This window comes from Onychostruthus taczanowskii, unplaced genomic scaffold, assembly GCF_017590055.1.
Source record: "Onychostruthus taczanowskii isolate IOZ18803 unplaced genomic scaffold, ASM1759005v1 scaffold5, whole genome shotgun sequence".
NCBI lineage: Eukaryota > Metazoa > Chordata > Aves > Passeriformes > Passeridae > Onychostruthus > Onychostruthus taczanowskii.
In genome coordinates this window covers 15,079,200-15,105,261 of record NW_024502568.1, presented here as the reverse complement: position 1 = coordinate 15,105,261, position 26,062 = coordinate 15,079,200, and the positions used below count along the sequence as shown (strand labels likewise).

The 26,062-nt window shown below is 41.0% G+C and overlaps 2 protein-coding genes across 5 annotated transcripts in view; both read left to right on the top strand.

The window, feature by feature from the left end:
* The first annotated feature begins 3,060 nt into the window (after positions 1 to 3,060).
* Positions 3,061 to 11,876, top strand: NSMCE4A (NSE4 homolog A, SMC5-SMC6 complex component). Its single transcript, XM_041415911.1, has 11 exons — positions 3,061 to 3,658; positions 4,813 to 4,893; positions 5,436 to 5,566; positions 6,567 to 6,715; positions 7,056 to 7,155; positions 8,414 to 8,504; positions 8,977 to 9,071; positions 9,828 to 9,876; positions 10,570 to 10,661; positions 11,196 to 11,287; positions 11,787 to 11,876. The coding sequence occupies exons 1-10, from the start codon at positions 3,457 to 3,459 to the stop codon at positions 11,277 to 11,279; spliced, it is 1,074 nt and encodes a 357-aa protein (XP_041271845.1). The 5' UTR covers positions 3,061 to 3,456; the 3' UTR covers positions 11,280 to 11,287; positions 11,787 to 11,876.
* Positions 11,877 to 12,689: 813 nt separating this feature from the next.
* The window catches only part of ATE1 (arginyltransferase 1), a 68,908-nt gene continuing 55,535 nt past the window's right edge, over positions 12,690 to 26,062 (top strand). The window contains exons 1-7 of one of the 4 annotated variants that reach the window (XM_041415528.1): positions 12,690 to 12,817; positions 13,999 to 14,062; positions 14,393 to 14,455; positions 14,954 to 15,057; positions 15,799 to 16,071; positions 18,554 to 18,783; positions 21,413 to 21,541. In XM_041415528.1, coding sequence (XP_041271462.1) covers positions 12,730 to 12,817; positions 13,999 to 14,062; positions 14,393 to 14,455; positions 14,954 to 15,057; positions 15,799 to 16,071; positions 18,554 to 18,783; positions 21,413 to 21,541 — 951 coding nt within the window. In that variant the 5' untranslated portion in view covers positions 12,690 to 12,729. Of the gene's footprint in view, positions 12,818 to 12,921; positions 13,112 to 13,998; positions 14,063 to 14,392; positions 14,456 to 14,953; positions 15,058 to 15,798; positions 16,072 to 18,553; positions 18,784 to 20,382; positions 20,512 to 21,412; positions 21,542 to 26,062 lie in introns of those variants that run through there. The other 3 variants (XM_041415527.1, XM_041415526.1, XM_041415529.1) reach the window with 3 other exon arrangements.

Sequence of the window (26,062 nt, the reverse complement as noted above, 5' to 3'; positions counted from 1 at the left end):
CTTATTTTTCATAGTTCTATTAATAATTGTTCTTTCATATGTCTCTGAAAATACTTTCTTAGACTGGAACAATATATATGGTGATATATATATATATGGTGATGGGCTGTAACCTAATCCACACTGCTGAGGGAATATCTGGTGCCAGATTTTCATCTCCCACAGGATTGTCTGTAAACACAGAAATAAAAGCTGCTGCAAGAACCAAATATACTAATTCACACTTCTGCATCACTAAAACAATTTTTTAAAAATTAGCTACACTCATTAAAAGAGTTTCCCCTCATCTGTGTTTGCTTGCAGAGCTGGCAGCTGAATGCCAAATATCTCAGATGTTTTATTTCTGATGTTTTCAATCCTGTGCTGCCATGTTTTTAGACAACTAATTTCTTGCTTTATCTCTTCATCCTGAACAGCAGCATTTATTTTGGTGTATTCAAGGGAAATGCAAAAAGGTTTATGCTTTAAAATAATAAGCAATACCCCTGGGCAGTGACTAAAAGGTCACATTTAAAGACAAATCTTTTTCCATTAATGCCTGGGAACATCTGCTAGCAAATCAGGGATACTCACATCAGGAGGCAAATTTCCAGAACTGGACAAGTGAATAGATTTGATAGTAAATGAAACAGTGGTAGATTCACATTTTAGGGGCTCTACATAAGAGCACCCTCGTGCTGGGCAGTTCCCAAGCTGAGGCACACTGTGAATCCCTCTTGTAATTCACTGCTCACAAAAAAAAAAAAAAAAAAAAAAAAAAAAAAAAAAAAAAAAACCCAAAAACCCAAAAACCAAAAACCAAAAAAACCAAAAAAAACAAAAAAAAAAAAAACAAAAAAAAAACCAAAAAAAAAAAAAAAAAAACAAACAAAAAAAAAAAAAACCCCAAAAAAAAAAAACAAAAAAAACCCAACAAACCAAAAAAACCAAACACATTATTGCTCTGTATTTGGTAACAATGGAAACTGACCTTTGCTTGCTGAAATACAGTACCTGTATGATCATGGTATATATAAATTGTATAACGTTAGGAATTCAGTTGGACATCTGCTGCTAAATGCCAGAAACTCTACATTTATTTCTGCACCCTGAGAGGAGCAAAAGAGGGAATGGTGAAATCTGCACACAGTGAAACTCTCCTGTTAGATCTGAAATATTTATTTTAGGATTCCTCTATGTGACTCTTCTCACTTCAATGAGAATAAGGTTTTATGCATGGATGAGAACTGAATGAACTTCAGACAAAAAATAGTCTTGGTGTGTAAAGACAACTGAAGATCTTGCAGTCAGCTGCATGCAGGACATTTTTTTCACTCACCATTTTCATTGTTGACAGTAACAATTGACAGATACACAATAATAGCTAGGAAAGCAGAGATCTGATCATCTGGACAAGCAGAAATCAAAACAAAAACGCAGGGTAATGTCTTGCAATATTGTGTAATGTTGAGTTCCTATTAAGCATAGTGAGATGACAGTAAAAAAATGTAATTCACATTTGCAAAGCCTGTACTTGCATCCTGAATATTTTTACCATGTGTTTGTGTACTGCAGTGTACAATGGGCCCCAGTCTTGTTTGGATCCTCTCTTGAGCCTTTCTGTGTCAGCATCCAAAAGCAAATTACTCATATTGAATTTGCAATGCTAATTTGACAGCACTCTACAAGTCACACAAAGAATGGAAAACAGTTCAAGAGCTCAAATATAATTTATTAGTGTTCAACTGAAGTGTTACATGTTTTAAACATGTATTTTAAAAGGTAGCTTGTGCATAGTTGCAGTCTGTAATCTGCAGTCTGAAGTACTTGTTTGGGCAAACTGAAGTAGATCCATGTCTATGTACTGAGTGCTGATCTATGAAGACATTTAAGAAAATACTCCCAAAAATACTTTAAAACTCTCACCACAATAATTAGAACAACATAATAGTATCAATCAACAATGAAGGGCTAAGTGTTATGATTTGTATTTTGCAGGGACCGGCAGGATCAGGAAAGTGATGATCCCCCTGCTCTCAGCACTGGTGAGGCCGCATCCCAAGTGGTACATTGAGTGTTGGGCCTTTCACTATAGAAAGGACATGGAGGTGCTGGAGAGTTTCCAGAGAGCTCTTCTGAGGAACGGCTGAGGGAGCTGGGGGTTTTCAGGCTCAAGAAAAGGATGCTCTGGGGGCCTTCATCGCTGTCCTCATCGCTGACCCAGAGGAGGGTGCAGCGAGGCGGGACCGGTCTGTGCTGGGCCTGCAGTGAGATGAACACAGGAAATGTCTTTAAGCTGCGACAGGGGACATTCTGATTAGGTATCAGAAAATTTGTTTCCACTGTTTAGGTAGTTAGGCATTAGGAATAGGTTCCCAGGGAGGTGGTGGACTCACCACCCCTGCAGGTGTTCAGGGAGAGCTCTTCTGAGGAACGGCTGAGGGAGCTGGGGGTTTTCAGGCTCAAGAAAAGGATGCTCTGGGGGCCTTCATCGCTGTCCTCATCGCTGACCCAGAGGAGGGTGCAGCGAGGCGGGACCGGTCTGTGCTGGGCCTGCAGTGAGATGAACACAGGAAATGTCTTTAAGCTGCGACAGGGGACATTCTGATTAGGTATCAGAAAATTTGTTTTCACTGTTTAGGTAGTTAGGCATTAGGAATAGGTTCCCAGGGAGGTGGTGGACTCACCACCCCTACAGGTGTTCAGGAGCTGGGTGAGGTGCTTTAGGGTTTACAGTGACAGTGGGTGGGCAGTTGGACTGGATGATCGTGAAGGTTGCTTCCAACCCTGATCATTCCACGATTCCACCTAGATGGTCCTTAAAGTCCCTTCCAACCCAAACCATTCTATGGCCCTATAATTTATCTCATTTGTCAGAGCACAGATCCCTGCCCAGTGACTAGCGCAGGCGCTTCCACGGGCCCATCCCCGTATCAGAGGCGCTTTCCCTGTCGCTTCCCCGCGCTCCCCTCAGATGTTGGCTGGCTCCGCCTCCCCCCTCACGGCCCGCGGCTCTCCGCGCCCGCAGCGCCCCCACGAGGCGGCGGCGGAGCCGCGCCCGCAGCGGAGCGGCCTCAATGGCCCCGCCCGCGCCGGGCTTCTCGCACCGCCCGCCGCCGCTCACAGCGCCCGGCCCCGGGCAGCGACCGGAACTCCAACGTAGGAAGTAAATGGCAAAGGAACGCTGAGAGATCGGTAACCTCCTCTGGGGCGAGTCAGAAACGCCACACCCTGTTTGCCGTGGATCAGACCGCGCAGAACCGGGGCGGCAAAGAGCGCCAGTCATGGAAGATCGCGATCAGAGCGCAGCGGCTCAGCGACCACCGGCTGTGCCCGCAGACCCCTCCACCAAGATCCTCTGAGGCGAACTGCGCAGGCTCGACTCGGTGCGTGCATCCCGGGAAGCCCGGCAGACCCGCCAGGCGGGGTCGTCCCGGCCGCATCCCGCGGTTCTGGGTGACAGCCGCCGCGGCCGCCATGTCGCACGCCGGCAACAGCGGCGAGTCCTCGCCGGCCTCGCGCCGCCGCCGCTCGCGCCTGCCACACGCGCAGGAGGACACGGCGGAGGCGGAGGCGGCGGGCGAGAGGCTCCGGCAGCTGAACATCGGCGAGGGCGACGACAGGGAGCACAACAGGATGATCCGGAGCCAGTATCGGGAGCTCATCTCCACCGTGCAGCGTAAGGAGGCAGCGGGGAGAGCGCCGGGGCTGCGGGTGGAGGATCCGGGCTGGCGGCCGCGGGGGCCTCCGGGGCTGGCGGCCGCTCCTGGGAAACGTGGGAGCGTTCCTGGCAACTCCGGGTTTCTCGGGCTAACGATGCTCTGGGTTTGGACTTAGATCGAAATTCGACTCCCAAGGAAGCATGGAATCGCAAATCATGGATCGGCTGGAAGGGACCTTACGGGTATTCTCGTTCAGCCGTGGCAGGGACACCTTCCACTGTCCCAGGCTGCTCCAAGCCCTGTCCAGCCTGCCTTTGGACATTTCCAAGGATCCAGGGGCAGCCACAGTTTCTCTGGGCACCCTGTGCCAGGGCACAGGAAATAATTTCTTCCTGTATCTAAATGTCCTCCAGTGTGAGGCCATTCTCCCCTGTCCTGTGCAAAGTCCCTGTCCTGCATCCCTTGGGATAGCGAGGTACGAGGGATTTAGCTGCACTAACACACATGCGGTGCCTGCATTGGTGCAGGGGAACAGTCGGCTTTAGAGATGTGGCAAAATCCTTTAATTTCACTTTCATGGTGTCTGAGCTTTAGTTTGGAACTGCAGGTATCATTATGTGCCTGGACCAAAGTTATTCTTGAGACTTCCAAAAAATGCTGTGTAGTTTTTAGCATCTCTCCAGACAGGTGTGTGAATCCTTCTCCTGTGTGCATTTGAATGCGTTGTGCTTGCTGTTTTCCTCACAAAAATGTGGCCATGGTTGTATCAGTAGCACTGCCAAGTTCAGCAGCATGTGGGATTAGTTGTTTTGTAAATACTTGGTAAATTTCTGCAGTTGTTTTACAAGAGGCTACAGTGCAGTTTATGGGTGATCCAGCCTGTTTATAGAAGTGACCAAGCACACAGTTTCAGGGGCTGGTTTGTTTCTTTCACGGAAATACCACTAATTTCCCCAAGTCGAGCCTGTTTTGCCAGTGAGGTGACTGGTGAGTGATCTCTCCCTTATCTAGACCCATGAGCTTTTTGTTCTCTTTTCTCTCCTTGGCCCAGTTGAGGAGTGATGGAGCTTTGGTGGGCACCTGGCCTCCAGTCAGCATCAAACGAGTGCAGTGTTTCTCAGCGCTTCTATGTTTAAGTAATTCAGGATTTCCTTTGTGTCTTTTCCCACAGAAAATCGAGAAGCCATGCTAAATTCAAAAAGCAACAGGCTGACAGAAGCTTTGGAAGAAGCCAATAGACTTTTTGATGGAGGTAAAAGAAATTCTGTGGTCTTTCATTGATGTGTTTGGCCAAGTGTAAGGTGATGATGCCTTACAAACAAAAGAGGGCAATAGTGAGGTCCAAGTACTTAATCAGAATTTTTATATAACTTAAAATAGATATGTTAAGCTGAAGATTGGTTCAGTAAGTTGATGTGAGGAAATAAATGTCATTACCGTTCATTTGCTCTTAAAAATAACTCCTTGCTTTATTTTGATTCACTGGAACAGTGTATATCAGTAATACACATAAAAGATATCAGTGTAGAGGGGTTCATTTCACTTGAAATCATGGAAAACATGTTGATAAAAAATGGATTTGTTCAAGATCAACTGTTACTTTTCCATGGTTTGTCATTCTTTTAATGTAAATATTGTTTTGAGGATTATGTATGTTAGAGGTCATTGCAATAAAAGGATTTCCAAGGCACTAAAAAGGATTTCCAAGGCACTAAAGCCAGGATATGTGCTGAATCTGATAATTCTATTTGTGACAATTTCATATTAATCACCAGAAAATCTTTCCTGTAACAGTTTGCCGGGCACGAGAGGCTGCACTGGATGCCCAGTTCCTTGTTATAGCATCCAATATAGGAAAGGAGAAGGCCAATGAGTTACACTCAGAGATGTCAGCATTTGATTCAACAGCATTTGCAGAAGACTTGGTACGTTCCAGGCTCTGAATTTGCCAACATTTGTGCTGGAGGTTTGCCCTGTTTGTTACAGAACCATAAAGCCTCAAATTGTCAGCCAGTACATGGCAGTTCTGGTGGAATTTAATGCTCTTCCTATGAATTTCTTTGATAAACTTTCTGGTGACTGTTAATTGTCTTGAACTACATATTAAGCACTTGCACTGGGGGAAAATCTGACTTAAAATGCAGACACCTCCCCCATTATTGCACTGCTGCTGCTTTATCACAGTTCAGTCAGTTTGTGCTCTTAGAGTCTTCTGCTCTTTTTTCAGTCACTCTTCTGTAGTTTCTCAGTAGCTAAGTAGTTTCTTTATCCTGTCTACTGAGTTCTGTGTTTTTGGATTGAGTTCTTGAGGCCCTGTGTCACTGACATGAAATGGGACTTTGGGACACTTGAATGCTTTCAGACTGGACAGTTTGTCCCTTTGTACTGGGGGGAAGAGTTGGATCAGAACAGCTTTTAAGCAGGCTGTTGGCTTCTTTGCTCCTTGAAAATGCTCCCTTGTGTTACAGCAGATCAATGAGGAGTATTGAGTGTTTGCTTAAGTCTGTAAAAAACATAAAGTTCAATTTAAAATTTTCCTGGGTTAGTATGGACTGGTGGATGCAGGGATAGGCCAGATAAGTTCTGTGAGCTGGGCTTCCTGTGAGTGTGTGGTGTTGAAAAACTCTGAGATATCTGAGCTCTGAAGTGCAATGTAAGAAATGTTCTGCTACTTCATACATCACTGAAAATGTGTTGGAATCTAAGCAGTTTTGGTATCTATGGCTTTCATTGGTTGCTGAACACGGGTGAATTTGAGGGTTTATCTGTTTTCATGGTATCCTCAGGAAAGCTAAAATTCTTTGGCAGTGGTATTAAATACTAATTTATCAGGCAAACACCACAATGCAGTGTTTCAAAATGAATGTTTCATCTACTGCTTTACCTCTTAAATAATTTTTTATTGCAGCTTTTTTTCTTTTGCAGCTGACCTTCATGGGTATAAATCGCACAGAAGTGGAAGAAAATGATGACTCTGAGGATGTTCCAGGTGGTTTTTTACCTAGTGATGCCTGGCAGACAATGGGAGAAGAAGCACCCAAGTACTTCAGAAGAGCACCTACTTTTCACTACATGTAAGTTTCTTCCTGCTTTTCACTACGTGTAAGTTTCTTCAAGGAAATAGTGTGTACTGTAGCTCAAGGTAATGGCCTTGGTTGATTCTTGTCTTTGATGCCCTGCCTTGAATTGAGTTAAACTGAAGTCACAACAGAGCGTTGACAAGGTATGAGGCTGTCAACATACTGGAACAACTTTTGGAGCTGGTTCTTTGCAGAAATCTCTAAGTGTGATGAAGCTTTAGGTATCAGTCATCACTTTGCACTTTCCTGGGGAGATCCACTGCTCAGTATAAAGATTCCTAAGCATACAGTGTAAACCAGATTTGCATGTATGTGTTGTTTGTGTTTTGGTTAGGATGGGATCTTTCAAGTCTGAGCCTCCTGCACCAAAGCAACGGATTGAGAGGCAGAAGAAAGCTAGCAGAGGCAAAGCAGAACGAGCAATGCCTGCTCAGGTTTGTTAAGTGTTATCTTTATTAACCATTTGTTCTGGTATAGTTACTAAAAATGACTTCTAAATATTTTTTTTTTTGTTTTGGGTTTTGTAATTATAAACTGTGAAGTATTTGTGACATCCCACCCTTAAGGGGAGGGGAGCATCCATGATCCACAGATGCTTGTGCTGTGCTGTGCTTATCTCCAGGAGCCAGAGCAAGGATGTTTGTCCCAGAAAAGTGCTGCCCTACCTTCATATGGCTCTTTCTCCAGCTATATCCTGTTGGTTCTCACAGTCTGTGATTACCAGCACTCCTTGGATGTTATTGCCAACAATCCTTTGTTGGCTCCACAGCCATCCAGCTGGAGATGGAGACACACACCAGCCCCTTTCCTTCTGAGCTTCTACTAAAGGATTCACACTCCATTATTAGGCTTCTTGATTTGACTGCAGTATTTTACTGAGTGGAAGGAAATGGGATTTACAGACCAATTTTGTGTTCAGAAATAGGGTTTACAAACTGATTTTCAATTTATGAGCTTACTTGCTATGTTGCCTGGTGCTTTGAAAGGAAACAAAAAAGAAACTTCTTTACATTAGCGTGGTTTCCATTTTTCTTTAAAAAGTGTCTAACAGGGTGTGGCATTTGCACTAAAATGTGGTTAATATTTGCAAGCTAATTCACATAACCACTTTTTTTTGTGTTTTCCGTTTTCTTATTCCTTGCCAGTGTCATTCACTGGCAGAAAAGCAAAAGTCTGGGAATACTGAAAGAGGCTTCCATCTGAAGCTGCAAATGTAATCCGTGTTGTTACAGGGAAGCTGAGGCTGTGGTAATGCCAGGATATAGAGGCAAATGGTTGATTGTTGCCTTTTAAAAGGCAGCCTACTCAATCAAATAGTGCTAGAAAGGATTTGTTACAGTTTGCACCGGGAAGAAGAGGAGCTGGAGGGTTTGTGGCTTGCTTGTAAATGCTCATCTTCATTGAACTCACCAACTGTAGCACTGCATAACCCAGCTCCTCAGAGCTATTGAGAAGTAAGTGTACACCTGTACACGAGCTCCAAACATACAAGCCATGGCCTTTCAGATTGATACTGGAAGATGGGAGTTAAAGCCTTATGCTCTTCAAAGCTGTCTCATGTTTGCATAAATGTGTTATGTTGCATGCAGGGAGAAAAATTCAACTTTTATGTTACATGTTCAAGAGGCTCTTTGCATATTCTGGTAATTCAGCAACAGTTATTTGAGGTGAATCTCTGCTTCTTTTTCCCAGTTAAAAAAAATGGAGGAGTCTCATCAAGAAGCTACAGAAAAAGAAGTAGAGAGGATCTTGAGAATACTGCAAACTCATTTTGAAAATGATCGTAAGTATGATTAAATTAAGCATTAACTAGAGAAAATGAATATTCTCTGTCTTCTACAGTTTGGAGTGGTAAAACTACAGAGACAAAATGAGATTAAGTCTGCAAGCAGATATCTTTGGTGAAGCACATATACCAACTATGCATTTTTTATGAACACTAATCAGCTGTTGTTTGACTGCAAAGTACATGTAAATCCTCTCCCCTGATTAAAGCCTGCCACTTTCAGATGGCAGGCAAATATATGGATTTGTGTGGGGGAAAAGATGGAAGAAAATAATATACTATATAATATACTCTATAGAACATTTGTTTTTGCAGGCAGCTGGGAATTCTGGATTTTAACTAAATTGACAAACATCCCTTTAGCTTTTGAAAGGTGCACTGGCTCTCTTAAGTTTGTATTTACATCAGTTAGCTCTGTGTATACTTTGTTTGTTTGTTTGTTTGAACAAAGGTATTTTTGCATCCCCAGCTGATACACCCATTTCCTTCTTTGATTTTGTGATTGATCCGAACTCGTTTGCACGCACTGTGGAAAATGTGTTTCACGTGTCCTTCCTTACCAGGGTAAGCATGACTTCTTTTTAAAACACCACTTTAGATACTAGAATTACCTGGAAATACTGACTTGGGGTTTTTTCTGGCTTTGATATTGAACAGTTAGGATTTAAATACGAGGAATGTGAATTTATTTTCTACAAACAGTCTGTGATATTTTGGTAATCAAGTTAAAAGTGAAACAGAGTTCACTGACTTTTTTTTTTTGAACTGCAATCAATTTACCAACAAAATAGCAGTGATATTTTTGCAGTCAATAGATTTATCAAAAAAAATTCTGGCTCACATTTTAGATGTAGAAAAGTTCTCACAGAGTATGGAAGAGTTACTGAGGCTGTGGAAAACTATTTGGATTTTTGAATCCATGGATTTACACTTCAAAACTATGCTTAGTTTGTCTAATAAATAAAATTAATTCTGGAAAAGATGAAAACTGCCAAGGATATTTTGACTTAATTCAGATTTCATATTGAATAGAAATGTTATTATAAAGGGATAGCTCAAGTATATTTAGAGAATAACAATGGTTTTAATAAAGCATAGCTTTTATAATCCAGCAGTTACACATTGTTGCTATATGGGCTGCCTTCTTTATGCATTAGTGCTGTATTAAACTAGTTTTTTCTTATGTGGTATTCCAGTGAAGATTCTTTATCAGTATATGTACCTGTTCATGATTATGTAGTAAGTAAAAATATGAAATTTCAGCACATTATCCTAACTGGAAAACTAAGTTATAAAACTTTAAATCCCAATGTTGTTTAGGATGGTCTTGCAAAAATAAAGCTGGATGAAGATGGATTGCCAATAATAGGTAAAATATAGCTTGAAAATACTCTAATTGGTTTTTGTAAAAACATGTTACATGTTCACAAAGTTTTAGGATATTTTTAACTGGGGATATGCAGTGAATGTAATTGAAGGTGTGAAGAGACTTATGAGCAGCTGAAAGGATTGAATCTTTTCAAATATCAATGTATGGAAAGAAAACATTTTGCTGATTTATACAAATTAATTCTGTTAATAGAAATCAAAGGTTATTACCTTTCAAGTTATATTTTTGCTAATAAGTACATGGACATTATTACACTTGGCTGAAAAAAGGTATTTTTGGGTGTAAGGACTCTCTTAACTCTCTTGTCCCAGAGTTGGGAACTGCTGCAGCTTCAGAACAGTTGGAAGAGAAATTCTTCATTCAAGGTTGAATGAAGAATTCTCCATTCTTCATACAGGGTTGGCTTTCATTCCCACAGGATATCAGTGGGGTTAGGACTTTAGTGGGGTATCATAAGGAATGAAATATTTAGGTCCTTCTGAATAAACTTAGTTCCTAAGTTTTTAAGACATGAGAATAAGGAAATATCTCAAGCAGTACATGGTGCAGGCTGCTGATAGAGACTGACCGGGTGGAACGTGGAGGATTGATTTGATTTTTGTGGAGCTTTTGTGCTCCTGGTGGAAACTGACTTTACAAGTACAAATCCTAAAAATGCTGTGTTTTGATCAGAGCCATTAAAACCCAGTGAGGGAGGGGAGGAGGACAGCAGAGCTGGAGCACGGAACCAGGTGGTGATAAGTCTGGACCAGAAAGAATGGAAGGTACCACGGAGAGCACTTCATACTTTGGATCAGTTCTTTTTAATTTAAGCCTCTGAGAGCTGTGCTGGGGAGGGCAGGTGTTCTGTGTACAGAAACACTGCATTTGACCTCATGGATGCCAGGACAATCACAGATCTAAGGGATGTTTGTAGCTGCAAGAAAACTGAGAATTTGGGTTGTGATTCCATCAGGCTGAAGCCTGGTCAGTTTAAGTGCTTTGAAGCTGTGCACTGACTTCACTGTTTTATACAAGGCCTGGGTAAATATGGGATCTGTTTCTTCCCTGATGTACAATATTTGTCTCTGTAGGTAAAGTTATCCATGCAATTTCCTCACTGTTTGTAATAAATCTTAGACAAAAAGTAGTTTTGAGCACACATGCTACTTCTCCTTTGTCCCTCACTCAGAACGTGCAGGAGAAATGTAGTAATTTGAAATAGTGTGTTAGTATCAGAAACTATTACTTGCTTGGTGGTAATTAAATTGAAATAATTCATCTCTGCTGACTGACACACTGCTGTCATCTCTAACCAGGAGATCATAGAAACATTTCAGATAAGAGAAGCCATGATTACCCCTCTTTATCAGAGCACTGATGAAGATATGGAGACAGAGTAACTATTCAAGTAAGTTCTTTTAACAAATCAAACTCAATAAGTTCCTTATGCAGGTGGGAGAACTTCAGGGAAACTGCAGGTCACTTAAAAATGCAAAAGAACTGTAGGCAGGGTGACTGTAACATCTGGAATTGCTGTGTTCTTGCCCTCTTCACGAAACAAAATGTAATCTAGCCTTGTATGCAATGATGAACTGGGAAAAAAACCCTTTGAGTTTGATGGTCAGTTAAACCATGAGTTATTTTTTTGGAACTCTATACGCAGAATGCAGTGTTTTAAAGAATCATAGCTTAGCTTTTCTGTTTGGTTTCTTAACTTCCTGACAGCTGATGTTGTTAATAAAGTAGTCTGAAGAAGGATGTAGAGGGAACCAGACTGTCTTCCCTTCTGCTTCCATAAAATTCTTCCAGTGATAGGACTGAATTCCTTACTGTCACAGTTGTTTGGTCAATTCCAGATCCTAATGCATGTTGTCTTACTGTCTTCTCTTTTTTTTCTTTCCCCTTAGGTGCCTTAAAGAAAATACTTCAGGACATTTGTTTCAACAACTATTTTATATGTATATGTTGTAAAAATAAATTTATTTTTTACATCTCAATGCTTTATACGAGCTGATTTGTTTAGAACTGTGGGATGGGTTGGGACCTTAAATCCCATCCAGTGCCACCCCTGCCATGGGCAGGGACACTTTCCACTGTCCCAGGTGCTCCCAGCCCTGTCCAACCTGGCCTTGGACACTTTGAGGGACCCAGGGGCAGCCACAGCTGCTCTGGACAACCTGAGGATGTTTAGATTTGTCACAGAGTTATTTATATATTATGGCTCAGTTTGCTATTTCATATAAAGTTTACTGGCCCTGACGAAAAGGTAAAAAGCAAACACTGTCCCTTCTTTCCTCCCTTGGAATTCACAAGGTTAAACATCCCTGCTGGGATAATCTTGCTATCCTGTAAGATTTTGGGTGCTGTAGGAGAATTGCTACAGCCCTGCTGTTCTTGCTATAAAGGAAATAAAGGTTTGAGTTTAGAAATTTGGTCTCAGTTACAGATAGCAGTTCCCCCTTCCTTTATTCCAAACACCTCCTGTATTTGTTTGGTACTCTGGGCATTGGGCAGGCCGGCTCTACGGGGCCAGAACATTATTTTCGTAGAAGCACTTGTATGGAAGTCTTGTTCCATCCTCGGAAAGCGCTCTGTGGAAATGCACAGGATCTCCCACCCTTTTATCCTGCTGTCGGGGGGTACACGCGATCCATCCCCCCGGCAGGGCTCTTGGAGCGCGTTCGTGGGCTGAGACGCTGGGCAGGCCGTGAGGGTGTGGGGCACACGGCCGAGGAGCGACGTTCGCTCACCGATCCCGCAGCGCTCTTTGCTCGCCGATCCGCCCGCGGGGAGGCTGGGCCGGGCGCGCCGGCGGCGGCCGGGCGGGGGCGCCGCGGGGCTGCCGCCGCCATGCCCGCCGCCGTGGTGGAGTACAAGGGATGGAAGGAGGGCTACGGCTGCGGCTACTGCGGCGCGGCGCGGGGCAAGGTGTCCGCGGGTGAGCGGGGCCGGGGGGTGGCGGCCGGCCCGGTTCGGGGCTCGGGGTTTCTCCGGCCCCGCCGCGCTGCCCGAGCGGAACATGGCGGGGGCGCCGCTTCCTGTGCGCGCCGCCCGCGCGCCGCCCGCAGCAAAGATGGCGGCGGGCGCCGCTTCCGGGCGGCCCGGGGCGCTGACCTGAGGCGGGCGGGGATGGCGGCGGGCGGCGGCTCCCCGAGCATCGTCGAGTTCTTCGGCGGGGAGGATGGCTACCGCTGCGGCTACTGCAGGAGCGACACCGGCAACCTCTCGCACGGTGCGGGCGGGGCGGGCTGGGAGCGGGGCCGCCCCGGGCTGGCCGAGAAGCGGCGGGCGCGGAGCCGGGGAGGGCGACCGGGAGAGGCGGCGGCTCGGCAGCAGCCCCCGGCCCCCCAGCCGGGAGCTCGGAACGGCTCCTGTGGCCCGGTGCTCCCCAATGAGTGTGACAGAACCGAGCAGCGATTCCGTGTTGTTTTCCTTGTATATTTCTGGGGAGTGGGAGGTGCAGAGGGGAACTTAGCGCTGGTGTGGCCAGAGAAATATGGTTAATTGCATCCCAAGGTTTGTGTTTGGCTTAGGGTTTTTACATTTAATGTTGTTATTGAAATCAGTAATTACCGTATTTAAGAACGTGTTAGATCCCTGAAAGGCATCTATGCATAAGTGGTCATTAGCTACTCAGATTTGCAGTAACCACAGAATCACAGATTGGTCTGGGTTGAGAGGGACCTTAAATCCCACCCAGTGCCACCCCAGCCATGGGCAGGGACACCTTCCACTGTCCCAGGTGCTCCCAGCCCTGTCCAGCCTGGCCTTGGGCACTCCAGGGATCCAGGGGCAGCCCCAGCTGCTCTGGGCACCCTGTGCCAGGCCTGCCACCCTCACAGCCAGGAATTCCTAATTCCCAATCTCCCATCCAGCCCTGCCCTCTGGCAGTGGGAGCCATTCCCTGTGCCCTGTCCCTCCATCCCTTGTCCCCAGTCCCTCTCCTGGAGCCCCTTTAGGCCCTGGCAGGGCTCTGAGCTCTCCCTGGAGCCTTCTCCTCTCCAGGTGAGCATCCCCAGCCTGTCCCAGAGCACAGGGGCTCCAGCCAGTGCTGCAGTTTGTTGTATTTTACAGCCAAACCATGATCAGTCAAGTGTGCTGCTTTGTTATTTATTTCAGGTATGTGGGCACATTCGATGACTGTTCAAGATTACCAGGATCTCATAGACAGAGGATGGAGAAGGTACATTGAAAAAGAAAATACAAAGCCATGTTGTCAGTTGAGATTAAAGCTACAATCCACATTTAAAGTTTAGATCTAAAGAAACAGTTATATATCCGTGAGTAATTAAACTATTTGTCCAGTGCTCTGTGACTTTTGTAACATGATACTGTCAAACAGGAAAATATTCAGTGATTTTAGCAGGATAATACGGTCATCAAAGAACTGAAGAGCTTGCTCTTTAGCTTTTCGTCATGAAATGTTTGGATGTGATTTTTATGAAAAAGCTTCTTCATTTATTTTGTAGTATAAGCACCAAAAAAATCATTGCATATTCATTACTCTTTTCAGAAGTGGAAAATATGTCTACAAACCTATCATGAATCAAACATGTTGTCCTCAATACACAATAAGGTAAGAAACTCAAAGTACACTTTTGTAAAGGATTTGACCAATTCAAATATGTTCCACCATTTGTGTTTGCTGCTTGAAATACATCATACTTGAGAAGTTGATCTACTGTTAATGATAATATGAACAGTAAATGTATGCTCTTGGGTTTGTGCATAGGGACATCAGCAGCTCTGGGATGTTTTCCTGTAAGGAAATAACCTTGTCTGTAACCCACAAACACTGCTTTAGCAGCCCGAATAAGAGAGGCTTACATTTGTGTTTTAGTAATTCTAGATACACACATAAAAAAAACATGCCATAAGGACTGATATTGTTCAGTGGAAGACAACGTAATTTCATTATCTCAAAAGTGTTGATAAAACATTTGACCACTCAATATAGGGAAACTTAAGAAATAAATAGAGATTACAATGTAATTCTTGTAAGTGATTCCTTAACCTTTTTTTTTTTCCTGAAACAATCTTTCACAAAAGAAATGTTCTTCTTGTTCTTTTTTAGGTGCCGGGCTTTGCATTTTCAGGCCTCCAAGTCCCACAAAAAGGTTCTGAAGAAAATGTTGAAATTTATTTCCAAAGGAGATGTTTCGAAAGTAGCGAGTGAAGGTAAGAAACACTGAATGTTTGAAAACCAAGGAGAATTTAAATACCTGCTTGAGTGGTCAGATGGCAAATGGGCTTTGAATTCTGTGTGTAGACCCCTGGCTGGGCTGTTTTGAGCACTTCAGTAGCCCAGAAACCAAATTGTTCAGGTGGCTGGGGTTATTGAAGAAAATATTTCCTTTCTTTTTCCATAGACCAGCTTATTTTCCTGGGCATGTCCTCACTTTCTAGCTGGGTGCTGTAGAGAATTAGATGCTGTTTTTACTTCTATCATGAAACTGATAATATTGAGAGGACTAACTACAGCAGCTGGTGGCAGAGAAAAGGAAGAGCAAAGAGGGTTTTTCCAGTCACCCTCCATTTATCCAGCACCAAACCCAGCAATTCTTTGTGGTGGTGAAACTTGTATTGGTTCTGAATCATTATAATCTGCCTCTTTTGTATGTGTGGTATGCTGGGTTTGTTTGTTGTTACTTGTTTGAAATAGTTTATTTGTTATTTATTTGAAATAGTTGACCAGTTTTAGTGGAGAAAATAAAACTGTTCTCATAAATGAATTGATGTTCGTAGTTTGGGATCATAAAGGAAACTTTGTGTTCAGACTGTTGCACTGGTCACTTTATCTGTGGGAAAACACTTGTAAAATTGGAAACTAGTTAATTTAGTATTAATTTTATTTGTGGAAAGTGCGAGCTGTGGTTGTACAGAGAGAAATTCACTCATGCAGGTTTTAATTATTGACAGAAGAGCCGATGGATTCCCATGTAGAGGATGTGGCCACGTGTGATTTTCCACACAAAAGCGAGTCCCAGGTCAGTCAGTCTGACCTGATTCCCTTGGCTGTGGATCAGGCTGAGAGGGTGGAGAATGAAGACAAGGACTCAGGAGAAACAAAAGAAGAGGGGAATGTGCAGAAGGTGGAATCGGATTCTGTTCAGATCTGTGCAGACAAGGACACCCCAGTCCCTGCAGAGCCATCACATTCAGCTAAAGCTGTTCATGCACCACCTAAGCCAGGTAATTTCTGGTAGTAATTGGAATATGCTGTCATCATTTCACATCTTCTTGAAATCTCTTCTTTTGATCTTGCTTAGTAAATTAATAATTACTTTGTTTTATTTCCTGTACTCCTCCCAGTTTATGGAATTACAGCATAAAAATTGAGAGCTGTTGGGTGTTATTTGTAATACTGTCATTTGTATTTTGTTACATGAAAAAGTTATATTTATCTTCTTTTCCTCACCTTAAGTAAGACTGAATCTCTAAGATCTGAAACTAAAGAGGGGAGATTCAGATTAGAAATTTTTTACGATGAGGCTGGGGGTGCCCCTGGATTCCTGAAGTGTCCAAGGCCAGGCTGGATGGGGTTTGGAGCCACCTGGGACAGTGGAAGGTGTCCTTTCAAAGGTCTCTTCCAGCCCAAACCTTTCTGTGATTCAATGGCTGCCTGCTCTTGGGACGTGGGTGATTTCTGGCAGGAAGATGGTAAGGGGTGGGTGGATTATTGCCAGAATAATTGATATAAGGTACAATTGCTGACAGACACTTTGTGGCCCAGTGGCTAGAGGTAAGGCAGCCTTGCCTTACAGATCTTGTTTCCTATTTTGTGTAGCCTGTTCTGGCAAATAAAGGGAATTTCCTTCATTGTGGTTTACTGATACATGGTGGGGAAAATCCTGCTGGAAACTTGTGGCTTTAGAGTTTCTGCTTGTGTTGGGACATCCTGCTAATTCCTGATTTCACTCACCTGTTGCATGTTGTGCCAGTATTTAGGAGAAGGAAGTACTTTTGTCTCTTTCTGTAGCATGGCTGATTTCATGTCAAGTACTGTTTTTTCCTTAATTACCACTCATCCCCATTGGATCTGATTTTCATCAGCCTCAAAAACAATTTTTGCATCTAAATAAAAGGAAGGTTTTCAGAAATGCTTGCTCAGATAATCAGTAGTGATACATAGAAATATTACAGAATTTTAAAAACTGTATTTTATATTTTGATCTTAGACAAACCTTTACAAACCTTATATAGTTTATTGTTTATATGACTTTTATCATGCACATTTTCAAAGCTCTCTTGTTTTAAATGATAAATTAAAAATCTTGGCCTATGTAAACTTGGTATTGGAAAGAAATGAAGTGGCTGTTGACAGCAGATGGCAGACTTGGGTAAGGAATAGGAGTGTAAAAACCTGCCAGTGCTTTGGAAAAGGTGAGGTAAGGTCTTCAGTTAGGTTAAGAATAGCTTTGAGTCAAACTTTAAGGACTGGAAATGCAGATGACATTGCAGTGCATTTCAGGAAAAAAAGGTTTAATTTTACAGGGCAGAAATATTCATTAGTGTGCTCCTTTCTGGTGTTTCTAAAGATAGAAGTGAATAATAAGTGCATCAGAAAACTTACTTAATTTTTTTTTTTTTTTTAATGCTAGCTGGTGTCACAGGTCAAATTTAGTTTAAAATTTTCCAGATAGAAAAATGTTTAGTTTTCATCTTGGAAAATGTAGACTTAGTCAGTAATAAGAGTGTTTAATTGCATTTTTATTCCTTTATAAACAAAACAGGTCATTGTCCTCTAGGAATAATGGTCTGTTTCTGCACAGTTTCAGATAGAAAAGAAGGTTTGCTTATATCTGTGTAGGCACAGTCACTGCTTGAAGAAGTTTTTCTTGCTAATTTACAGCTTACAGAAGATAGGAGACATGAAACAGATCCCAATACAGATGGAGTACTCATTCTTCAAATATATCATGAGAGTTTTAAATAAACTCTTCCTCTGACTTGTTTGCCTGAGGACAGGTCACACAGTGTCTGTAATTCCCTCGTGTCTTTGGATCTGTGTTGCTTTACAACTCACAGTTCTTGTATTAGTAAGGAACAAGTGGTTCAAGATGGGAAATAGTGGATGGGTTTGACTTCTCCTTTTAGCAAATACCACTTCACAAATAGAATTCTATAAATGGCTGGTCTGTTAGAGGTAAACTGCAAAAGGTGAATTTATTGATTGAAACAGACAATCTGAAGATAGTTTTAAGCAAAGATGCAAACTTCTGTGGCCTTTTCCATTACATGACCTTAATAGCATTGGCAGCATTTCTACATCCTGCCTATGGATTCCAGGTGAGAAAAAAATAAATGCTTTATTTTGGGGTGTGTGTCTTTACAGAAGTCTGTGGTGCAGTCACACATACACAAGGGCTTTGAATGTAGAAGAACAATTCTCTGTGATTTTGTGATTGTATTTTTGTCCTTCAGTATTTCAAGTTTTTAAGCACACCTTGGCTTTGGGGTGAAATGGTCAAGGTGACTCCAGATTAGTGCTGCAGTAAGAAGCTGTGGAAGAATCACTGCATTAGCATGGCATCAGGTGGTGGTGGTTGTAAATGTGAAAGGCCATGCTGAGTTCAGAGCTGCAGTAAATGGTGATTTTAGCCATTTCCTTGCAGTGCTGAGGTGGGAGCTGCTGTCAGGTGTGGTGTTGAACTCTTTGCCTGTGCCCTTGCAGGGAAAGGGGCTGATCTGAGCAAGCCCCTGTGTCGGAAAGCAAAGGACATCAGGAAAGAGAGAAAACTACAGAAGCTCCTGCAGAACCAGACAGGCACAGCAGAAGGCTCTCAGCTTCAAGGAGATCAAGCTTTCCTCTTGCAAAACTCTAAATCTAAAACAAACCAGCCTAAAAACATTGAAGACTTTGTTTTTGTCCCTCTACCTGATGATGCACGACACAAATTAGAGGTAATCTCTTGTTCACTGTTGTTGGAGGCAGATGAAGAAAAGGTGTACTTAAGGAGTTTTTGAAAAGCTTAGGTCTGTATTTATGGCTTTATGAAGTAGTTTTGGCTTAAATCTTGAAATCTATGTGATACTGAATGATGTATATTTATATATATATATAGATATGCATCATAGGAGTGTGTGTGTATATATATATATATATTTATATTACACACCTATGGTGCAGCTGCACTCTTTTTAACCACAGGAGGGTACTCTTGTACTGCAATATCCTAGCAGAGGCCAATTCAGTTACTAAAATAACTTGCAAATTAATTTCATACAGAGTGACTTGAAAATGAAAAACTTGGAATTAACCGAGTGTTAAATAATGAGAGAAATTCACTATTTAGCTCTGCAATATATAAGTACTTAAACTATCTAAGCTAATGAAACTTGACAAGGAAGCAGTAACTTCATGAAATTAATCAGATAACAAGATAGTTGCTCTTTACACACGTCATTGGTGTGTGTTGATGTCTTTGAAAGCTGTAAAAATGAGAGTAAAAAAGTTTGCTTAATACACTGGTTGCCACTACATCTAAGAGACTGGAAGACTTTTGGGCTTTTTAACATTTGTTAATCATGAAACCATTTTTCTTGTTATTTTTTCCATAAGCTGGAAAGCTAAGTGAATGTTTTCCTGATCATTTTCAATGATGCTACTGGAAATGAAAATACTTGCTGACTAGAAGCCACGAAATTGATCCATCTCCCTAACTCCACATTTCCTGAGGAGTTCTTTAACAGAAATATGATGGCTTTGTTTCAGCATCTTTTTAGAAGATGCAGGGAGAATTAGAAGTATTAAAAGAAAATTTGCTCTTTGTGAAAATAGAACCATTCTGAAAATTACATTGTTTTTGAAATTACTATGACCTTTAATATTTTTGAAAAGATGTGCACTGCTGCCTCTGTGGTAGCATTCTTTTGCTTAGGGAGCAATCATTTTCACTAAGAAGAATGTTTAATTTATAGATTATCTTTAAAAATTATTTTTGTGTGTTCAGTGGTGATGATTGTTACCAGTGAAGACTGGTAACTCCTTATTACAATTAACTCATAATTGAGTGTGGATACACTGCTTCATCTTCCTCTTTCAATTTCAAAAATACCTGGAAATTCTCTTGGGATTGTTGCCATAAAAACATGGGTTTTGAGTGAAAAGCAGAGATTGGAGTCTTCTAAGCTTTTCAAGTATTTTTCAGTGCAGTGTGAGACTATGAGAGAATATTTTAAGTATCATGGAAAATATCTTTAAAATGATGAACTGCATACTATTTGTTGATATTATTTCCTGAAAATTTTGTAGTTCTTCTCTAACCATTTTAGTAAATTTGCAGTTTGAAAACCTTCTGTGTTATTCAGTGTCAATTTAAAAACCTTCAGTAGCATAAATTGAGCTGGAGAATTACAAGACTTTTGGCTGATAGTAATTAATTTGTGATGGCCCCTGTGCAGGAGGGTGAAATTTCTCTCTGTTGTGATGTTTGTGTTATGTATAAATGTATAGTCATTGCATGATATTTTAATAATAAATGTGTTTAACTTCTTCTGAAGGTGAGGGTGGTGAGATCATCTCCACCAAGTTCACAGTTCAAAGCCACATTTCAGGAGTCTTACCAGGTCTATAAACGTTACCAGATGGTTATTCACAAGGACCCACCTGATAAACCAACCATAAATCAGGTCAGAAGGCCAAATTTAATTTTATGCAAAGCTTCCCCTCCATTCCACGTGTCCTGTTTCTAGGAGAAACAAATGTGGGTTTTATATCCACTGTAAAATACTGTATCCAATAAAATCAACATCCTGAAAGTGCAAACTCTTGATACCACTCTGTGAGTGTCACAAATATTTGGTTTTAGTTGTAGGCAGAAATGTCATGGATGCTGTTGGGTAAGAAATTGAGAGGGTGAAGCTCTTGGAGATAGAAATGGACCTTAAAAATACAAATCCCATAAGAACTAAATCCAGCTGGACACTCAGCCTGATAACTGTTCTCCTTGGCTTTGGTTTGAGTGTTTCCATGAGAAGGATATAGTGATCAGGGCCAGCTTGTGAGCAAAAGTTTATCATACACACACAAATTGTTGGTTTAAGGTTCACCAGAGTAAAATAATTCTCTTCAGTTTCAGTTTAAGCCTTTAAAAAGTAACCTGTGCACTCCATCCAAATTTGTACTTTGTTGCTGTTTCCTGCAATGAATAGGTGGAGTGCAAGAGTGAACTGTCAGATGTGTTACATCTCTACTGTAGAAGGAAAAAAAAAGTATCATGAGTCTGGAGAAACAGTATGAGTAGCAAGAACAAGTAATTGTTGAACCAGGGCAGTCAATGAGCGATGTGCCATTAAAAATAAAACATTTTAAGAAGTCTTTGAGACTGTGCAATAAAATTAAAATTTGTAGTTTATTGTTAGATATCAGTAAAAATAGGAAGTTGTCTTATTATTATGTTTAAGGTAGAAAACTGACTTCAGAGGCTTTGAAGTGCATAGGAGGAGATCTTTCACTAGCCTGACCTTCAGAAGCAGATTACCTGATGACATGCACTCAAAACAGAATGCTTCTATTTCCCTTGCTCTGAAGGTGAGGTTAGTACCTGTCTCCTTTGAGGACCCCCAGTTCAAATCATCCTTCAACCAATCTGCCACTTTATTTGCCAAGTATCAGATGTCTGTACACAAGGACACACCTTCTGACTGTGGGGAGAACGAGGTACAGTTCACTGCATGCACCTTTCTGCCAACAGCTGCTTCAAATGCACACCTAGATGCTGGGAAATGCTGTCTCTTAGAGCTAACCTAAATATTAAATCACTGGAATTGCCAATTCTGAGGTTTTTTGATGGCAAAATCATCTTCTGCTTTAAAGTTCTTTGATACCCTTTTTATATTTCTCCCTAATTTTTTGTGTTCTCACTTAATTTAACAGGTGAAGGTTTTAAAAATCTCAGTTTTATTCCCATTCCATTGCTAAGCACACTGCTCAACTGGAACTCACCTTTACAGTAGGAATAGTGCAAAAATATCTCACCAGCTGATCATCTGAGGCTTGATGAGAATATGTTGCATATGGATAAACCCTGCTCTTAAAAGGGTGTTTACAGAGGATAATCCTAAGCTAATAAATGAAAAATAATTAAAAATACTCGTGGGGTTCTGAACAAGCAGCAGTTCTCCATTTCTCTGGCAGGTGGCACAACCTCCTCATTGACAGAATTAATGAAAATTCTACCTCAGATCTCTCACTTCTATATGCTGCAGATGTGCAGCTTTATTCTTGGTCAGCTAGTCAGGATTTTCTGTTCCTGAGAGTGAACTACCTGCAGAAGTGAAACCTTGTAAACTGGGGCTGTTTTCCAGGTAGAATTGTAAAACCACATCATAATTTTTGGCTTTAGTTCAAGAGCGTAAGGAGAGCTGGTTTTTTTTCTTGTGAGATGTCTGTAATGCTACTCTGGAAAGTCATAAAATCCATTTCACTTTGTTTAGTAAAATAATAGGTCTCATAACAGTAAGTAGTAGTCTCTACCCTTTTTATAATTGCTGGCATAAGTGGGTTTAATTATAATAATGTAAAAATTGGAGGCATGCCAAGAGAGACTGAGCTATTTACTAGATTTGTACCCAGCATTACCTGGGCAGATTAGAGACTTGGTTTTTCTGCTAGGATGGAAGCATTTCAGCCTGGAGAGATGTGTTAGGGACAGTCAGGGTTCTACTGCCTGAAGGTGTAAAGGCTGTCCTGGGAATTGCTGTTGAAGGAGATGGAAGGAAATGGATTTCTGTTGACTGCTAACAGTGTAACAGATTTTTATCCTCTTTTTCCTTATTACTTGCCATAGGGGTTTCCCTGCTTTGCCTTTATCTCCTCTCTTTGGCCTCATGTTTGTGCAGGCTTAGATAATTCCAGGGGAAACATAAAACCTTCTCTGAAGCATCTACTGAGTGTAAAAACTTGGTCTGATGCTGATGGGTTTGAATTTAGGTTCTTTTTCAGCCTTGGGAAATCATATTTAGTGTCCATGAGACTGCCTGGCCAAGAAGGTTTTTTTATTCACAATTAGGAACTAACACTCTCCCTTCAATCAACATTTTGTATTTGATCTCTGTAGGAAGTAAACTGAAGAATGTTTTACACAAAAATGTGTTTTCATGCAGTTTAGAAGCCCTTTTTTGAATATTGAATTTGTGTGGGAAGAGAGTTTTCTGAGTCCCTTCTGAGGTACCAAGTAGGGTAAAACTGATCCAAGTTATTGAGATGAGGGGTGGAAAATGCTACTTGTAAGATCTCAAAACTTCTTCTGCTTCCTCTTTTTCAGACTTTTCAATATATCATACAGACATTATGGAACCAAGGAGTTTTTTAAGCAAAGGGAATAAAATTCTGTGCAATACACAGGACCTTTTATCAGGATAGTAAGAAGTCTGCTTTCATTTTAACCTGGCAAATATCCAGGAATTTTTTACTTTTAATTTGTGCAAACTACCCTGTGAGGTTCTTGGGGTTTTTTTCAGGGAGAGTTGTGCACACTTTTGTGTTTGGAAAATTTCTAGTTTAGGAAGAGTTTTTAGCTTTATATTTGGCTGAACACTTCATATTTAGAAACCTGCCTATATTTAAATTGAGAATCCAACAAATATTGTTATGGGACATATTAACAACTTCTTTTGGGAATAGATTCTTAGATTGTTGGCATTACAATACACTATCTGTTGCTAGGTTAGTTTAATATTAACCTTATATTAAAAAGCAATTCTGAAAATCAGTTTAGAATTTTGGTGGTTATTTGAGAATGACACTAATGGGAAAAATATAAAAATGTTCACAATAGTAACAAAAAATATGTGAACAATGAAGCTGATTATTGCTCAGTGAGTGTGGAGAAGGCTTTTTTGTACCTCAGGAATGTAAATACAGTTTCCATCAGGAGTTTATGTGAGAAGGGAGAGTAGAGGATTTTCAGGGCAGGGAAGTGTGGAATTGAACTTGTGGGCACTCTCTGGTTAATGCCAGTTTGAGCCAAGTGATAATTGGTGTTTTGGTGTCCTTCATGATGCTGAGTCTCTTTAAAATTTTGCCTTTTCCTCCTTTCCTTCTTCTGCTTCCCTGCTGAAGACTGCACAGCTCTGATTACAGCGTGGTTATTAAAATAATTGGAGATTTTGCTGGGGAGAATCCTGCAGCACATTTTGGTGATGCAGTACTGATTCCTGAGTGAGGCAGTGACTTCTGTTTGTTCTAACAAAAAGCAAGGTGGAAACTTGTGAAATCAACTTTTCCCAAGTTCCAGACTTGCGATGGAACTTTGCTTTCTATGGGAGCATCACCACAATCTTCTGTTCCTCTTTCACTGGCAAGGAGAGGATTAGAGAAGGTAAAAATATATTGTCTCTCTGTCAAATATGTTAATATTCTATGAACAGTTTGAAATATTTCCTTGCTCCTGGAATGAAAACCAATTTAGCTTGCAGAAGAAAAAAAATCAAATTGGTTTTTATCTTGGCATAAAAGCCACAACTATTTTCTGCATGATCTTTTAAAATATTCATTATACCATTTTTTCTCAGTTGGTCTGGTAGAAGTTGAATTTACCCTGGAAATCCTCTCATCCCTCTCAAGAACTTTTGATCACTTGCTGCAGGAATTCAGCTTCAAAACTGCCTTGGTTGTGTCTGTGCTTTGGAGTGGAGTCAATTCCTGATGCTACACAAACTTGTTGGCACTGGAGAATGTTTATGTCAGCATGTTTGTATTGTATGGAATTGATGTCCTGAGGAAAAACATAGCAGACAATTTTCATACTGAAGGTTTCTTTATAATACTTGCTCTTAAATAGTGCTGAGGAAAAATTGATTTTCCAGTTTTCCTCTGTGGGAGCACAAAACTCTAAGCTACTGTGTAAATGCATGGGAATTCACTGTTTGAAGAATATGTATTTTTATTATAGTTGTTGGAGAAAATGAGATGAATTAGGGGGAACATGAACAAATTGTGAAGTTAAAGTATAAATAGCAATGAAGGAGTTCAGATAAAATAATGGAAAATAGGCAGATAAGTGTATCCCTGCCTGTTGGAGAAGTTTATCCAAGGCTGCTCTTGAATTAACCAAGTTCCTGAGCTGCTCATTTTTGGAAGATATTGAAACAATCAGGATTAGTGTTTGTCCCATTCTTTGCATTTCTTCTGACCCTTTATGAAAATGCTTTATGTGGCTCTTTATCTGAGATCCAAAATGATGATCACAAAGTCCCATTCCCAGTATAACAGAGCTGTTATTCAATGGGGTTTTTTTGTTTTGCTTTGTTTTGTTGTTTTCTTGTTTTTTGGGTTGTTTTTAAAGTAGGGGAAGATGTAATCATGCTTAGCCTGAGGAGCTGTGTCTGTAACATACAAAACCCCCACAAATGTAATCAATTGCAAGGATTTATTTGGGTTATTTCCTGGCTTAGTGGTGGTTATATTTATTTTGTGAAATGGGTCAAGCTACAAGGAAAAGAAATTGAAATCATGAAAGCTTAGAAAAACTGAGAAATGGAGACCTCTAATGAGCAGAGAGATGAGAGGAGGCTGAGCATCCTTATACTGATAAAACCTTGGTTCCCTGTAGCATCAGTGAAAGACCAGTTAGAGCATAAATTATAGAGCTGATCAGCAGATCAAGAGTAAAATAACTATGCAAAAAAATCATGTTGGTGAGGGTTTGTCCACCTTCTTTTTTTTTAATAAGAAAAACAATAAATGCTAATACAGCTTTGTTGTAATAATTCATGCGCAGAGAATTAGATAAATATGAATTTGAAATCTATTTTTAAAATTTAGTACCTTTTAATAGCCTTTGGCTATATTTCTGGGAGAAAATCTGTAGATTAATATATGGAAGGATGATCTGAGAATAAGAATTGTGTTTTGTATAATCCCAAGATTTGGCTCTTTGGGTGATCCAATTCCACTGGATTTATGGAAGCTGTGTAACGGCTTGTCTGTGCTTTGCTAAGAGCAGTCCTTATCTGCAAATGTTTTTTAACTTCTGCTCAGCACCAAAAATCCCTGGTTTTGGGTAGGAAATGCAGGGAGGGCCTTGCAGAATACAAATCAACTGGAAGATGCTGTGATCAAGCTCTACCCCAACTTCAGGATGATTTATAAAATACCTGGAGATAGGTATTTCAGAACATTTAGATCATTTCAGATAGATATTTCAGAACATTTTGCCACCTGAATCTCTTGTGTTTT

Excerpts from the sequence above, each read along its gene's own strand:
- NSMCE4A (XM_041415911.1), top strand. The coding sequence starts at position 3,457 with ATGTCGCACGCCGGCAACAGCGGCGAGTCCTCGCCGGCCTCGCGCCGC. Across the intron at positions 3,659-4,812 it reads GCTCATCTCCACCGTGCAGC|AAAATCGAGAAGCCATGCTA; the intron begins GTAAGGAGGCAG and ends CTTTTCCCACAG. Across the intron at positions 5,567-6,566 it reads CAGCATTTGCAGAAGACTTG|CTGACCTTCATGGGTATAAA; the intron begins GTACGTTCCAGG and ends TTTCTTTTGCAG.